We start from the raw sequence: 18,032 nt of genomic DNA on the forward strand, positions 1-18,032 counted from the left end.
AAATATTATTTTGGCATTAGCAGCATGGCAAACATTGAGGATTCTCCTTCAAATAACTGGAAGAAAACGCGTAATACATTCAAGAGCAAAGGTAAACCAAACGTATCTTTCTGTTCAGAAAAAAAGAATTTCTTCATTCGATTAGAGCATAACTTATTAAAACGGGAAGTCGTGAGTCTCTTCTGAAAGTTGCTGAGCAGTTGATAAATATAAGAAGAACGTTTCTTCAATAAATAAATGGTCCCTAAAGTCTTTACTGATGACCTCCAGAATCCTCCGTCACTGCTGCCCGGGCCAGCTCCACTCCTCTGGGAGTTGTTAGCAGCCAGAGGAGTGGGACATCTTCTGTCACTAGTTCATTCTTCTTACATTGTACATTTTCATCAGTATGCCTCTTCATAGTCTGAATCCTGGAGGGGAAGAGGAGCAGCCTTGGTATGTATGTAGAATACCATGTCACAGTGAGAATCTAGGTAGAGACGACGTGTGTGGGAACCGGGGTTGGGATGACAAGAGCAGGCGTGACTGACTTCACACACAGCCACAGCCACAGAGCACAGGCGAGAAGCATCTATTCTGCTTCTCTTCCCAACTCCAGTGGATTTTCCTCCATTCAGAATAAAAGTCCTCTACAAGGGCCTATAAAAATCTATCTGCTGCCTTATCTCTCTGATTTCAACAAATTACATTCTTTGTTTGTTTTTGTTTTTGTTGCCAGTCCTGGGGCATGGACTCAGGGCCTGAGCACTGTCCCTGGCTTCCTTTTGCTCAAGGCTAGCACTCTGCCACTTGAGCCACAGCGCCACTTCTGGCCATTTTCTGTATATGTGGTGCTGGGGAATCGAACCCAGGGCCTCATGTATACGAGGCAAGCTCTCTTGCCACTAGGCCATATCCCCAGCCCCAAATTACATTCTTATCTCTCTCCCTTCTTTCCTGCTGTCCTACCTCTTTGCTGTTCCTAGAAGTATGGGAATGTGGCCCCTCCCCAGAGCCTTTGCACCTGCCATTTCCTTTCCTGAAGTGCTCCTCTACAGCATCCATTGGCTTGCCATCTTCTTCTTTTAGGAATTCGCTCAAATATCATCCTACTGAGGGTATCCCTAGCAATTCGACTTTATTTTTTCCCATAGCATTAAATACCACCCAATATACCATATATTTTTCTTATTTAAATTTTTAGTCAGCATTTTATCCCTAATTATGGGTGACATTCCAGCTAGGTATTACAGGAGGAGAAAGAGATTTTTTGTTGTTGTTTTGTTTTTGTGCCAGTCCTAGGGCTTGAGCTCTGAGCTTGGGCGCTGTCCCTGAGCTTTTGTGCTTACGGCTAGCACTCTACCACTTGAGCCAGGGCACTATTTCTGGCTGTTTGTGGTCAATTGGAGGTAAGAGTCTCACAGACTTTTTTTTTTTTTTGCCAGTCCTGGGGCTTGAACTCAGGGCCTGAGCACTGTCCCTGGCTTCTTTTTGCTCAAGGCTAGCACTCTGCCACTTGAGCCACAGCGCCACTTCTGGCCTATATATGTGGTGCTAAGAAATTGAACCCAGGGCTTCACGTATATGAGGCAAGCACTCTTGCCACCAAGCCATATTCCCAGCCCAAGAAAGAGATATTCAGGGGAAGAATATTAAGTTCTTTGAGGGCAGAATTTTTTTTATCAGTTTTGCTCACTAATACTTCCTAAAATGGATCACCTAGCACAGGCCATACACTCAACAAATAATCCTTGAGTGAGTTAGTACCAGAAATGTAATATCCACATAAGCATGAACTTGTTTTGTGTTACTGAAACATTGAAACCCTGCACACTCGGTACTAGGTCCTCCCTCTCCCACGGACTGGCAATCCTTTGCTCATCCTACCTATGATCGTCAAGGGCATGGGAGTCAGAGGAGCAGAGACGCGTTAGTAATCCAGCTGCATCACCTGCCAGTGCTGGAAGGACGACGAGGGCCCAGGTCTACCTCCAGCAGTGACTGGTGTGTTTCACATTAGATCACAAGTTGCTTGACCTGCTTCCAACTAGGCCACATCAGAGAGGCTTCCCACACACACACACACACCCACACCCCCACACCCGCTTCCAACCCAGGACTGCCATGGAAACCAATTAGTCAAGTTTTCAGAGGAGGAGGGAAGACAGCTTTTTGAGATTTAAATCAAAGCTGGGTCCTTCCAGCATGATGTTTCTTGGTGATAAAGACATCAAGTTGTCTAAAGGGTTACATCACTCTGATTCCCTGGGAAACACCAGAGAAGTGAAATCTGGGGTCCTGGGGCCAGTGAGTTGAATGAGTTCAGTGGTGGCAGACATTCCTTTTTCAGGACTTTCTGTCGGTCAGCAGAACTTCTCCATGCATTCTTCCTTCCAGCCTGAGAGCACTACGCTACGCTCATGGGGCAGAACACAAAATCATGCCTCAGCACTCATGCTATGGGTTTCTGGAGACCAAAATGCTTTGGGGGAAGAAAGTTCATACCTTCCTTGGATCCTGAGGGCAAAGGAATCCCTCCAGTAGGAGGGAAGGCAAGACATCCTTCAGTACATGGAAGAAATGACAGGGACTTACCAGACACTCAGCACAACGGACACAAAGTCTAGCCATGCACTCATCTTCCTCGTCCTCGTCGGTGCTGTGGGAAGAAAGAGCACAAACCAAATCCCAACTGCTGCTATCCTTAGTATTGGGGAGCAGCTAAAAGTTCAAGTATTGAAATCATACAGTTTGGTTTTAGATCCAGGTCTGCTGCTTACTGGGTAACTGCACAAATCAATTCCAGGAGCCTGTTTCCTTATCTATAAAATGCAGATATAACCATATATCTTTAAGCATAGTTGTTAGAAGTACAAAATAAATACACATGAAACATGCACCCTAGTGTCTGGTACATAGTAACTACTCAATAAATAGCAACTAGTCATAAACATTTACTCATTCAGGAAAGTACTAAGCACCAGTATTCTCAGGGCATTGTGCAAGGTTGGGGATTACAAGATAAATAAAACTTGGTCTCTTAAAGAGCTTACAATAACAGGCCTACAATGACCTTAACAAGGACATTATCATACATTGTGATAAATAATTTTGCAGAATTAGAATTGAGCTGATGTGGCAGCAAAAAGGTGGGGAGTGCCTGATTTTTGCCTCAGATCTCAGGAAATGTCAGCTGGGTCTTACAAGACCAAAACTAGCTTCGGACAACGAAGAGAAGGAAAGAGGACATTCTATGAATGCAGGGGTAACAGTAAATAATAAATTTAAATATATGCATATGTGTATTTGTATAGGCATATGTATATATACATATGACTACAGCATATATGTACACACATTATTATTGTCATATGTCTATGAGGAAAAACAACTTGCTATAGCCAAAATGTGGGGTGAATGAGAAGAAATGGCAGAAAACATTTGAGGTAGAGCAGGATCATGAAAGATTTTGATATAGACCATGCTTAGGCACAGACATTGGTATTTTTGCTAGTTGCTCTTTACCATTTGGGGGCCACAGATTCCTTGTAAGCTTCTTTCTCCAGGAAATAAATGCATAAACACACACACACACACACACACACACACACACACACACACACACACACACACAGAGAGAGATTGAAGACCTTGGAGCCTCTCGAGGTAATAACTTCCCTTCCCAGGCTAAGAATCTCTGATACAGACGATGCAGAACTAATGTGTTTTAATGTAGATATTTGTTGCGTTTGTTTTTTAGATTTCTCTTTATGGAAAATACAGGCTCATCCTCAGATCTCAGCCTGTTGAGTAGCTAGGATGACAGGAGTGTCCACCAACAGCCAGATCATAGCTCCTCTTCAAGCTTCCCTTACTGCTCATGCATTTTCTGTCAGATGATGTCAGCTCAGTGGAAAAGAAAGAGAGAGATGGGGGAGGGGGGGCTGATTTGGAATTTTCTTTTAATTTTGAAAGAATAAGATACATACTTCAAAATTTACGCTCAGAACTGTAGCAATGTACAGTCTGATTACTAAAGCAGACCTCCAACCCCTTCACTCTCTCCAGATCAACAGCTGCAGGTTTCCCATTCAACCTTCCTTCTGACACTCCTCAGCAGAAGCATTCCATTTGAAAGGAAGTTTCTCCAGAACTAACCTCAATCAGAGAAAGATGTATGTGGTGAATATGGAAGTCTGGGTACGGCCCACAAAGTGTGGCTCTAAGGAAGAAATGTGCTGAGCACTCAGGGCTCCAGCCGTACTTACTCATCTGAAACTTCAATGGAAGACTTCTTATAGCCAGACTTGCTCCTCTTCTTCATCCCTGCCGCCTTCCTGGACATTCTCACCAGCAGCAGAACAATAACTACTGCTGAGGGGATGAAAACAAGAATGGAAAGAAGGGCCACAGAGGACAGCATGGTGCCAAAACCTGGGGGGGGGAGGGGGGTAGTGAGGACACAGAGAGAAAGGTGAAAGGAAGACGTGTCATCATGCTTGCTTTCATATGAAATCGGTTCTACTTAGCGCTTACACTTCTAATTACAAAAGAAACAAATTCTTTGTAGAAAAGGTAAAATACACCAAAAGTGTACTGAAAGATATAAACATAGCCCTAATTCTACTACATAGAAATAACAATATTTGCCAATTCAAGGAGTACCAGAATGCATATGGGGGTAGACTGTCTATAATTAGAAGTATAAATTGTATTTTGTATACAAGTTTGACTTAACATATGATAAATATATTCCCATGTCATTAAAACCTCCTTCCAGATATGATGTTTAAAAGCTGCATAGTATTCTACAATATTGAATAATTTATTGAATCAATTCTCGAAGGGATATTCAAGTTGTTTCAAATTTTATGGCTCTATAAGGCATATTAAACAACCATACTTATGCATAAAGCTTTATATTTAGCTGTATTGCCTTAGGATAAAAATTTTAAAGAGATTTTACAGAATTAAAGGGCATATGCTTTAAAGAAACATGACTCCTACTACCAATCTACCTTTCCAAAAACTATTATTAGTTTCTATTCTTGCCAGAAGAATGATTGTACCCACATCTTGGAACCCTATGAGTATTGTTGAGAGAGATGAAAAGGTGCTGGGAATGTGGCTTAATGGTAGAGTGCTTGCCCTGCATGCATGAAGCCCTGGGTTAGATTCCTTAGCACCACATAATCAGAGAAAACCAGAAGTGGTGCTGTGGCTCAAGTGGCAGAGTGCTAGCCTTGAGCAAAAAGAAGCCAGGGACAGTGCTCAGGCCCTGAGTTTAAGTCCCAGAACTGACATAGGAGAGAGAGAAAGGGGGAGGGGGGAGACAAAATGATGAAGAAAGAGGAGAAGAAAAAAAGAAGAGGAAAGAGGGAAGAAGAGAGGAGAGGAGAGGGAAGAAAATACAGGGAAAGAGGAAAGTAGAGAAAAAAAGATAGATGGAAGGAAAGAAACTATAATGATTCATAATGTATCTCAAAGTCTTTGATTCAAATTCATTTATGAGCTAAAATGACCACTTAATAGCAGAAGGAAATACAAAAAGCAATAACAACAAAATAATTTCCAACTTCCCTTCCACCTGTTTCACAGCATAAAAGAAATGTACTACCTCTCATCATCAGAGGGAGTACCCTTTCAAGCCATGGCCAAGAAAACTCTCATAAGTGAGAGTAGGCATATATTAGGAAAAATGGAATGGCATCTATTCCAGAGACTTTTGGTCTCTGAAAGGAGTTTAAGGGAAAAAGAAATTACGACAATATTTGAAGAGAAAATTCCATTTTCAAAATTTATCATTCAAGGGCTGGAAATGTGGCCTAGTGGTAGAGTGCTCGCCTGCTATACATGAAGCCCTGGGTTCGATTCCTCAGCACCACATATATAGAAAAAGCCAGAAGTGGCGCTGTGGCTCAAGAGTTAGAGTGCTAGCCGTGAGCAAAAAGAAGCCAGGGACAGTGCTGAGGCCCTGAGTTCAAGCCCCAGGACTGGCAAAAAAAAAAAAAATCAGTCAACAGATGTATTAGGATACCAGGGGGGAAAAAAATCATTTTGACACAAAAACCCAATGACCTAACTAGGGTACTAACCCAAATGGCTTCACCAAGGAGCCCTCCAGGCAGCACCGGGCCATCAGAAGAGACAGAAGAAGCCCGGCGGCAACTGGCTTACCCCTTTCTGTGATGGTCAGCTCCGTCAGGGGGATGTTATGGTGCACATCTGGGGGATTCTTCACAGCACAGCTGAAAGTCCCATTGTCCTTCAGGGTAAGGCTACTGATGCTTATGGATGCATCCCCTTTGTATACGTTGCCAGCCCAGGAGATCCGATCCCGAAACGTGCCTGCTGTGGTTGGGTACTGGAAAGACTGATAGTGAAAAATCTAAGAAAGCAACAGAGAGAGAAAGAGTTACTCTACAAAATGTAATGAAATATAAACCTACGCGGCTCTAAAGTAATAAACAACTGCATTGGGGGTTGTTGGGTTTGAGGGTTTGTTGGGAGAGGGATGTTGTTTTTTAACCTCCATCCTTCAGGTAGAAAGAAAGGTTGATAAAAGTGATCAGAAACCCAGGCATGATGAGGTATACTAGTAATTTCAGGACTTGGGGGGAAGGAAGCCAAGACAGGAAGACTACAAGCTTGAGGCCAGCCTGGTCTGCAAAGCAAACCACTGTCACAAAAATAAAGAAAAAAATCCAATCAGAGAAAGGACTGGTGAGAGAATCAAGGATTCTTTTGTGTATGTGTGCAGGTCCTGAGGCTAGAACTCGGGGCCTAGGGACTATCCCTGCACTTTTGTGCCCAAGGCTAGCACACTACCACCTGAGCCAGAGCTCTGTTTCTGACTTTTTTTTTTGGAGGGGGTGTTTAATTGGAGATAAGAGTCTCATGGACTTTCCTGCCCAGGCTGGCTTTGAACCGTGACCCTTAGATCTCAACCTCCTGAGTAGCTAGGATTACAGATGTGAGCCACTGTCACTCAAAAAAGTCCAGGATTCAAACTCTGGAATCTCTTCTCAATTCTCCCTTACATTCTGGAGTGACAACTGTCACTCCAGAAGCAACCAGAAGCAATTTTGCTCTCCAGAAACGAAACTATTTGGTGGATTTTTTTGCCAGTCCTGGGGCTTGAACTCAGGGCCCTGGGATTGACCCTGAGCTGCTTTTGCTCAAGGCTAGTGCTCTACCACTTGAGCCACAGCACCACTTCCAGCCTTTTCTGTTTATGTGGCACTGAGGTATCCAATGCAAGGCTTCATGCATGCTAGGCAAGCACTCTACCACTAAGCCATATCCCCAGACCAATTTGGCAGATTTTCTCCATTTGAAAATTTTATTTATTTTTAATTTTAAAATTATGCCTATTTATGGGATACAGTATGATTTATTTTGAGGTACTAGGAATTGAACCTCAGCTTTGTTTGCCCGTTTGTTTACTGGTTTTGAGGAACCTCTGGCTGGACTAATTCACATTTCCTCCAACACTACACCAAGTTCCCTTTTCTCCAATCCTTGTTATAATTTCTCCTTTTTATAACAGCCTTCTAAAAGTGGAATTGACACTTCTTTCTTGACTAGAAATATTGATGGTCTTGCATACAGTTGTTGACCATTAATAGTTCCTTGTGGGGGGGGGGCTGGGAATATGGCCTAGTGGCAAGAGTGCTTGCCTCGTACACATGAAGCCCTGGGTTCAATTCCCCAGCACCACATATATAGAAAATGGCCAGAAGTGGCACTGTGGCTCAAGTGGCAAAAAGAAGCCAGGGACAGTGCTCAGGTCCTGAGTTCAAGCCCAAGGACTGGCAAAAAAAAAATAGTTCTTTGGGAAAATATCTCCCCTCTGTCATATACCAAATGTCAATAGGTCAAAGATGAGAAGAACCTTTGCTCTAAAGTAACATCTTCTATTCATATAGCACTTCACAGTCTTCAAATAAGTTCCACATGCTTACTCACTTCACCCTCATGACAAGACCAAGTTGTACAAGGTAGGTATAACTACTCCCAAGTTTATCGGAAGGGAAACAAGACTCAAAACACAAACTTCAGTGGGTAAAGCTGGGCATGGTGGTGCACGCCTATAATCACATCCCTGAGGAGAAGGAGGCAGGCCTGGGCTGTGTAGTGAGTTTAAGGTCAACCTGAAATACATAGCACAACACTGTCTCAAAAAAAAAAATTAACTAAGTTATCCAAAGATACACAACTGGTATGCGACAAAGGTGAGATTTTTGTTTATTCTCAAAATCTTTAGAAGGGGGTAATATAATCCAGCCTTTCTCGAGCTATTTATCCTGCCAGGTTATACTCAATGAATGTATGTTGAATTAGAACAATGCTGCTTTGGACCAATCATAGAATAGTTCATCACCAAAAGCACCTAAACTACCTTAAGCACGTAGCTGTAATCTCTCTATACAGCATCCTGACAATTTTTTTAAAGCACCTAAACGTACCTAGAGGTGGGCCAGAAAGGTAACTACAAAACAACACAATTTTTCTTTATCATGCAAGATCCAAGGCTTCTCTTTCTTTGTTTACTTCATACATTCTCAGTTAAGAAACCGAGCATTTCTAGCCACTGAGTTGCCCAATTTTGAAGAAATGTTTTACAGAAAAGAGGCTGAGTCACTGACCAGCTCATTCTCTCAGGCACTCCCTCAACAAGTGTTTACTGCACTCCGACCATGTTTTAGGTACTGTGTTGAGCAAAAGGACATCATAGGAGCCACACAGCACACCCCTACTCTTGTGGGGTTTACACTCTCGTGCTAAATAGTGATATTAAGAAATTGTATGTGTGGGGCTGGGAATGTGGCTTAGCGGTAGGGTGCTTACCTAGCCTGCATGAAGCTCTGGGTTTGATTATTCAGTACCACATACACAGAAAAAGCTGGAAGTGGCACTGTGGCTCAAGTGGTAGAGTGCAAAAGAAGCTTGGGCAAAAGAAGTTCAGTGACAGTTTGCAGGCATTGCGTTCAAGCCCCAAGACTGACAAAAGAAGGAGAAGGAGAAGGAGAAGGAGGAGAAGGAGGAGAAGGAGGAGAAGGAGAAGGAGAAGGAGAAGGAGACGAAGAAGACGAATAAGAAGAAGAAGAAGAAGAAGAAGAAGAAGAAGAAGAAGAAGAAGAAGAAGAAGAAGAAGAAGAAGAAGAAGAAGAAGAAGAAGAAGAGAAGAGGAGTATGTGTGATGAGGCCCTACTTGTTGCTTATCAGCATCAGGATAAAAGAATTTTAGAGGTTGGAAACTCATAATTGGCAAAACAAGGCCTGCTGCTCATCTCCCAGATTAATTTAGCCCATAAATCCCATGTTGAATTGTTGATACTCAAATCCTTGCAATTGATTTATCTGGTAGAATCCTGACTAACCAGGTAACTGGAATGTTATGTCATATGACTTTAAAGGTCCTCTCTGGTGTTTGCTGATTTTCTGACCACCATCAGTATTATGAGTATTATTATCAGTATTTACATGCAAGGTTTGTGAGTCCGTGTGTGTGTGTGTGAGAGAGAGAGAGAGAGAGAGAGAGAGAGAGAGAGAGAGAGAGAATGTGTGTGTGTGGGTGGGTGCGTAGGCACGCACGCGCGCGTATACATGCTCTGCTCCTGTGGGTTTGAATTTAGTGTCTAGACACAGAGCCTCACTCTTGCTCAGCTTGCTTCCTTGGCTTCCTTGCTCGACTGGTACTTTACCACTTGAGCAATTCTTCCAGTCTGGCTTTTTGCTGGTTATTTTTATTTTTTGTGCTAGTCCTGGGGTTTGAACTCAAGGCCTGGGCACTGTCAAGGCTAGCACTCTACCACTTCAGCTACAGCTCTACTTTCTGTCTCCTCGGTAGTTTCATTGGAGGTACAAGTCTCGTGAGTGAAATTTTTTCCTCAGGCTGGCTTTGAACCACAATCCTTGAATTTCAGCCTCCTAAGTAGCTAGGATTACAGGCAGCTGGTTCTTCTTAGGGATGGAGTCTAGCAGTCTGGTGTCCGGCTTGCCTCTACCCACTGTCCTCTGGATCTCAGCCTACTGAGTAGCTAAGATTACAGGAACCAGTAGCACCAGGCTATATGTAAGATTTTTAACCTAAAAAGCTCCCCCATTACTTGTTCTGTCCTACTTCTGGCTAAGGAGACACTGCCAAATAAGGTCAACCATCGTTTCCTAACTACTCAGAATTAAAAAAAAAAAAAAAAAAACCTATTTTAAATCCCCAAAAATAGGACTACAGCCTCATTCCCTTCACTACAGTCACCTACCATGCACCAATCCAATGGCTCCTAAAACAGAATTGAAAGGTAGTACACAGAAGTGAAAGCGAATTTTTTCCAGAAAAGGAAAAGAAAATAAATTAAGACTACTTTCAAAAATCCAATCTTACATTTGGCTTTGACCTTCACATTCTTGGATGGCATCTGTCCTGAACTAAGGATTATACTGCTAGAGTCATACGGAAAAGGGTTTGTTTATTTTAGGTTTGGATTTTCTTTTGTTTTGTTTTTGGTGCCAGTCCTGGGGCTTAGACTCAGGGCCTGGACACTGTCTTTGAGCTTTCATGCTCAAGACCAGCACTCTACTATGTGAGCCACATCTCCTCGTGTGCCTTTTTATTTGGGGTAGTTAGTTGGAGGTAAGAGTCTCTTACCTCTTGTCCTGCCTGGGCTGACTTCGACTCAGGATCCTCAGTCTCAGCCTCTTAAGTAGGATGCTAGGATTGCAAGCGTGAGCCACTGGCACACAGCAGATAAAGGTTTTGTTCTTTTATTTGTTTAATAGCATTGTAACCGTCAATTACACAACTACAGTAGCAATTTAAACCATAAGTGTGTTTTATATGTGTGACTAAAGTATATTGTTTCTAATACTGCAAAATTATCTGTACCAACATCTGTCACCACCACAAAGTGCCCCCATTTCCTTCAAAGGCAGCTGTATAAATCACTGTAGATGTTTACATGCTGGGAGAAGCAGCCAAAGTAAATCTTCAGAGCACAGATATACAAATAGATACACCCAACTGAGACAACTCTCATTGACAGATTATGAGCTCTTTATTTTCTTGGCCAGACCTGGGGCTTGGGACTCAGGGCCTGAGCTCTGTCCCTGGCTTCTTTTTGCTCAAGGCTAGCACTCTACCTATTGAGCCACAGCGCCACTTCCTGCTTTTTCTGTTTGTGTGGTGCTGAGGAATTGAACCCAGGGCTTCATGCATGCTAGGCAAGCACCCTACCAATAAGCCACATTCACAGCCTGATTTATGAGCACTTTTAAGAGAAAGGATGAGGTGGGCTCTGGTAGCTCGTGCCTGTAATCCTAGCTACTCAAGAGGCTGAGATCTGAGCATCAAAGTTCAAAGCAGCCCAGGTAGGAAAGTCCATGAGACTCATCTCCAAATAACTACCAAAAAAATAAGAATTAGAGCTTGTGGTTCAAAGTGGTAGAGCCCTAGCCTTGAGTAAAGAAGCTCAGAGACAGAGCCTAGGACCTGAATTTAAGCCAATGGCTAACAAAAAAGAAAAAGCAAAATGATGTCTGTGAACGAAGCCTACAGAACTGTTTTCTAGCCAACAATCCTAGAGATATCCTTTTTAGTACATCAAATCTGAAAATGAAAATGAAGCTGTAACACCATGCAAAAGGAAACAACAAGGAGGAAACAAAAATAAACCACACTTCCTCTATACTTTTTTTTTTTTTTTTTGCCAGTCCTGGGGCGTGGACTCAGGGCCTGAGCACTGTTCCTTGGCTTCTTTTTGCTCAAGGCTAGCACTCTACCTCTTGAGCCACAGCACCCCTTCTGGCTTTTTCTATATATGTGGTGCTAAGGAATCGAACCCAGAGCTTCATGTATACGAGGCAAGCACTCTACCACTAGGCCATATTCCCAGCCCCGTCTATGCTCTTACAACATTCTTTCCTGCAAGTTATATATAAGATTCGTTGTTTTTTTTTTTTTCCAGTAGTGGGGCTTGAACTCCGGCCTGGGCACTGTCCCTGAGCTTTTCTGCTCAAGGCTAGCACTCTAACACTTAGAGCCACAGTTCCACGTCCAGTTTACTGGTGGTTAATTGGAGATAAGAGTTTCATGGACTTCCCTGACTGGGCTGGCTTCAAACCACAATCCTCGGATCTCAGCTAGTATTACAGGCATGAGCAGCCAACTCCTGGCACATATGTCAGATTCATACAGGGGAAAATAAAAGGCCCTGCATGGTCAAATGAACGTCACATAAGGAAGAAGCTCTTCTGTTCAAAGGCAACACATGGTGCTGTGACTTGCAATGCAAGGATTCCCAAACTATAGAACCAAGAAGACTCACGGGAACATCCTGCAGTCTGTACTTACAGATTCTGTGCGGCTGCTGCTGGGCGGGCGGTATGTCCAGTCAATGGTGAGTTTGTCAGTGACGTGTGAACTTGACTTGAAGGTGCATTTCAACTTGATCTTTTCTCCAACATAACCTCGGACGTGGGCATCTGCATTAATCTCCAAGGAAAGGACAGTTTGCACACCTAATCAAAACAAGTCCAAACACTTAAAATACGTTCACTCTGGGGAGACATACACATATGAGGGAAGACTATAGACAGGTTATTTATCATTTTTAGGACCTTCATCAAAAAGCCAGGGCAATCAATATCTTCTTAGACAAGCTCACAAGACACAAGGGTCTGATACTGGAAGCAATCTAAGGTTGCACTTCTATCACTTTGCAATCCTAAATCATTGATTGAATATGTGTGTAAAAATAGACAATTTGGTCATACCAGCACTTTTCCAAGCACAGGCTTGTAGTTAATGAAGTATAAGCAAGCTGGCTACCCATAGGGGCCTAAAGACAACAATGCCCACTGCTTATTTTCACCACTCTCCCAGATTCACACATGCTCCAGGAACGTGGCAGCATTTGCAGGTCCAAGCAACTCACCCCCAAGTACAACAGAGCAACAGCACGAAGCCCTGCTGCCTCCATCACCAGCAAAATGAAACCAGGACAAATAAAGAACTTTGGAAAATCTAGTCCAAGGTTTACCTATTTTCCTCCCTTTCTTAAAGGTGTTTAATGAACCACACATCAATTAAAAGTAAATTATAGAGAGAGGAAAACAAAAAAGAATTGAATGTTCTCTACACTGTAAAAATCTGATGTCATTTTTTTCAAACCCTCCAGAAAACGGCCTTTACAAACCATTTTCATGTCCAACTCCAACACTCCATTGCCCCAAAAGCTGCCTTTTTTCCCCCTGAACAATCCCTTCTGTTTTCAAAACAGTAAATAGACATTTATCTTCCATTAGAAGTCATATTTCAAAAATTTAAGTCGCTAGCAATTTGTTTTTTCCACTTCCTTATCCACCTCAATAAGTCACCATTCTTCTGGTGGCCAAAAGCAAACAGAGTCAAGATTTCAGAAAAGAGAAAAACCACATCCTGTTCTTGGAGAAAAAAAAAAATCATGAGTCCCTTTGGTACAGGCAGGATGGTGTAGTGATTGAGCATACAACAACAAAGCCAGAGGACCCAGGTTCAAATCCCAGCCCTATTGCTTACTGGCTCTTCAGCCTTGGCAAGTTATTGTCCCGTTTCCTCATCTTTGTGAGAAAATACAGAATACCCAGAAGGTGGGTATGAGGATTAAATGGTTAAATACAACACTGGGAAGCCTGCTCACCCTGAGTCAAACAAAAACAAAAACAAAAAACATCATCATCATTACCATCATTTGCTCTTCCAACCTTTCCTACCCCAGTTCTGAGTCACTAATTCTACAGACTGCACTTACCATTGTCTACCTTGAATCATTATTCTCACCCCTCTAGACAATCTAGTCTGGGCACATTCCTTCTAAAAGACCAAGACTGAGCTCACTAATAAGAACTTCAGTTAAGAACCTGCCCCCTCCAAAACATAGTATCACTTCTGGTACCACAGCTACCTTTCTGCCACGCTAACCTTGTCATTCTACTAGTACCTTGGCAAATGCCCTTTCATCACTCAAGATCCACAAAAGCTGGAAGGTAGAAGTGAAGAGATACTCTATATCTAAATCTCGTTCCTTTATTCTAAAACACAAGTTATAACACAGAGATTTTTTTTTTTTGCCAGTCCTGGGCCTTGAACTCAGGGCCTGAGCACTCACTGTTCCTGGCTTCTTTTTTTGCTCAAGGCTAGCACTCTGCCACTTGAGCCACAGCACCAACTTCTGGCTTTTTCTGTGTATATGTGGTGCTGGGGAATCGAACCCAGGGCTTCATGTATACGAGGCGAGCACTCTTGCCACTAGGCCATATTCCCAGCCCCATAACACAGAGATTTAAAGTATGGGTTTATAGTTAGCCAGACCTGAATCCCAGGCATACTAGTTCACACCTGTAATCCCAGCATTTTGGAGGCTGAAGCAATAGGATCAAAACTTCCAGGCCACCCTGAGCTACACAGTATGGAGATCTTGACTCAAGAAAAAGAAATTAAAAACAAAACAAAACAACAAAAACCTAACCAGATCTAGATCTGAGTTCTAGCTAACTACTTTCTGGCTACGAGACCTAGACCACAATCGCTTAATCTGCTTAAGTTTCATTTGGTAAATGGTAATTGATAGCCCAGACCTACTTGGTGGGACTACTGTGAAGAGCCAGTAAAAAAAAAAAAATAAAAAAAAATTAAAATAGCACATGCTTAACATGGCACCTAGAATATTTTAATACTAGCTCTTATTATTAAAATAAACACTATACATATCCAAAACTCTTCAATAATTCCATATTGGCCAATTAAATAAAATTCAAAGTGAAACAGTCTGGCCTCAAACGTCTTACTCTACCACCTACCCATCCCATCCCTTTCGCCAAGCCTAGAATGTCCAGTCTTTTCCCAAATGACCCAGGCCTTTTCTTTGTGTCTTCTCTAGAAAACTCTCCACAACCCCATCATTCCTTCGGGAGTTGCCACGCCTCCAGTATCACACACCTTTGAAACCTAGCTCAGATACCAGTCATTTTTGTGATGTCTTCCCAGATTCCCTGACGAAAGTGACTGTTCTTTCTTTAATGTTCTTATAACAGCCAATATGTAATGGTCCTCAAGCACAAATGCCATTGATTCCGTTTACAAAAGCATGAAATGAAATGCCTCCAGGGCACATATTCAGAACAAAGGGAGCAGGCTGAGAGAGACCGAAAGTAGTGGTGCATTACCACAAATTCTAGTACAGAAAAACACAAAAATACATCTTAGTCTCACAACCACTCTATAACCTTTACAGTATTTTCAACACTTTTGGGTGGTTTTATTCATTGGTTTGTTTGGCAATGTTGGGGGGATTGCACCCAGAATCTTGAACATGCATGGCACATGCATCTCCCACTGATATCCCCAACCCTATTTTTTGACATTCTTAAGTTCCCTGTGCTTCTGTCTTTCCATTACATATCCAGAAAGGCACTGCTTGGCAACCACTTTCTAGATTGAGCTTGTATAGTTTGAAGGAGAAAAAGAAACCACACAAGTGCACAAAAGTTATATTGAGAAATTGTTAGGGAAAGCAAGATGTCAAGAATGAGTCCCAGGTTTCTGACTTGGTAATGCTATTCACTGCGAGAAGAAAATCCAGAAAAGTTCGAGGCTTGGCAGAGGAACACCAGTTTGTCTTTCAGATAACTAAGGGACAGTTAACTTAGGGTAATGGGCCAAATGGAAGCAAATGGCTTTCATAGGAGGTGGGGGGGGGGGGCAAGCGAAAGGTAACTGGCAACTGACCCTATTCACCGTTCACCTGAGAAACGGCTAAAAAGATTTTCAATACATTTATATAAACCAAGTTTTATTAAAATACAGTCTTGTTCATTCAGTTTTGTATTGTCCATGCTCCTTTTGCATGTTTCACAGAACTGAGTATCTGCAACACGCGCATAATTACACACACAAAAAAAGTGAAAAGTGTAAGTAAGACTTGAATCTCTGGTGTATGACTTCTACATACTTCAGCAACTCACACAGGAGGACCAGAGTTATAGCAGAATTTAAACAAGAATTTATAATAATTGAAGTCCTATTTTTGAAGAGAGACAGCAAGTAAACACTGCTGTGAAGCCAAAGTCTATCATCTAACAGATTCAAAAGACAAAACACACACAGAGAGAAGAAATGCTGGATATGTGCTAAATGAAATATGCCAGTCATAAAAGAGCACATTATGATTCCCTTTGTATTAAATGTCCTGAATAAGTAAATAGTAAATAACATAGAAAACAAATTGGCGGTTCCCAGGGCTCAGAGAAGGTGGAAATAAGTATAGGGTTTGAATTGTACATTCAAAGGAGTAAACTGTCTAGCATGTAATTTATATTAATAAACTTGTTATTTGTTGAAAGACATATATATTTAACAAGTACAAGAAGATCACCAAATTAACATTCAATGTTTTTATTATTCGATCTGCTGGCTTTGACAGGAGTTCTTCCATGTGGAATGCCATTAGGTTTAAGAAAAACTCATCATGCAGGGATACAATTCAGTGGTAGCATGCTTGCCAGCATGTGCAAGGTTCTGAATTTGATCCCTAACACCACAAAAGCAAATATAAAAAATAATTTTATTCTGATGGTTGATACATTGTGAATAATTACTGTTCCCTCAAGACTGGGAGTATAGCTTGGTGGGAGAGCAGTATTTAACTCAGTTCACACACATACACACACACACACACACACACACAGACAGAAAGAGATGAAAAAGAGAAGAAAACATCTGTCTGTTCTGGAATTTTTTTTCTCAATGGGACAATAATTGAACTTTTATTTTCTGTGTTTGTGAGAGGGGGTTATATGAAATGACAGTAGGCCAAGCCTAAAAATCTATTGCAAAAATAATTTAGCTGAAAAACTGGACACTTATGATGACACAGGCAGCTGGGTGGAATGAGGGAGTGTGCTGAAAGCATGCATATTAGTCACCAGATAAATAAACACATCCTAGCCTCACCTGTGCAGATTTAGGACACCCCAATTTTTTTGTTTTTCGGTTGTGGGAGTTGAACTCAGGGCTCTGTCCCTGAGCTTTTGTTCTCAAGGATAGCCTTCTACCACTTTGAGGGACAGCTCCACTTCCAGTTTTCTGGTGGTTAATCGGGGATTAAGAGTTTCACAGGGGGCTGGGGATATAGCCTAGTGGCAAGAGTGCCTGCCTCGGATACACGAGGCCCTAGGTTCGATTCCCCAGCACCACATATACAGAAAATGGCCAGAAGCGGCGCTGTGGCTCAAGTGGCAGAGTGCTAGCCTTGAGCGGGAAGAAGCCAGGGACAGTGCTCAGGCCCTGAGTCCAAGGCCCAGGACTGGCCAAAAAAAAAAGAGTTTCACAGACTTTCCTGGCCAGGCTAGCTTTGCACAAGGATTCTCAGATCTCAGCTTGGGGGGGGGGGGGGGTGTTAGGAACTGAGACATGAGACAGGAGTGCTCAGCACCTGGATTCTTTATAGGATAATAAAGGCCTCTTTCAGATAAATTCCCGTCACTTACAGGAAAATTTTGTGAAGTTAACAATTTATTCTAGCGCTAGCCCTCCCCGTGATTTCCTAAGAACACTCACAATCCAGGAAATAATTACACCCTAAAATGAAGGTGATTAAGTTGGATTGAAACTTACACAATCTGAGAATTGCATGAGAGCAAACATACCCAAATTTTACATCAGACTGTCACTTCTGCACTTCTGACACTAGTTAAAAGACCAAATTTTAAAAAGTAAGTGATATCTTTTCTTATATCTTTTTAAAAAAAAATTAAGTGCCAAGGGGGTTGCTTTTTCTTCAATATGCATTTCTTTCAACAATATGCATCCTATCCCTTCTGTGATGAACATGGGCTTTTACTCCATAGATCCCCAATAATCAATGACGAAACCGCGATTGTTGTTTCCCAAAAACACCTGCTGACTAGAATGACTGCCTAGAATTGCCTCTTTGCCCCCCTCTCACCCGCCAAGCAGGGTAAACCCACAGCAGAAGGGGAAGGGGTGCAGTCTGCTGCTAGAGCAGCAAGACACG

The 18,032-nt window shown here is 42.3% G+C and overlaps 1 protein-coding gene across 2 annotated transcripts in view; it reads right to left on the bottom strand.

Annotated features, from left to right (window-relative positions):
* Mpzl3 (myelin protein zero like 3) overlaps positions 1 to 18,032 on the bottom strand; it is an 18,614-nt gene continuing 582 nt past the window's right edge. Inside the window, exons 2-6 of one of the 2 annotated variants that reach the window (XM_048343922.1) lie at positions 12,332 to 12,498; positions 6,157 to 6,367; positions 4,248 to 4,347; positions 2,575 to 2,638; positions 1 to 410 (exon numbers count right to left, since the gene is read on the bottom strand). In XM_048343922.1, the coding sequence (XP_048199879.1) occupies positions 384 to 410; positions 2,575 to 2,638; positions 4,248 to 4,347; positions 6,157 to 6,367; positions 12,332 to 12,498 (569 nt within the window). In that variant the 3' untranslated portion in view covers positions 1 to 383. Of the gene's footprint in view, positions 411 to 2,574; positions 2,639 to 4,247; positions 4,414 to 6,156; positions 6,368 to 12,331; positions 12,499 to 18,032 lie in introns of both variants that reach the window. The other variant, XM_048343921.1, reaches the window with a different exon arrangement.

The sequence above is a fragment of the Perognathus longimembris genome, chromosome 3 (genome assembly GCF_023159225.1).
Source record: "Perognathus longimembris pacificus isolate PPM17 chromosome 3, ASM2315922v1, whole genome shotgun sequence".
In the NCBI taxonomy this organism is placed as follows: Eukaryota; Metazoa; Chordata; class Mammalia; order Rodentia; family Heteromyidae; genus Perognathus; species Perognathus longimembris.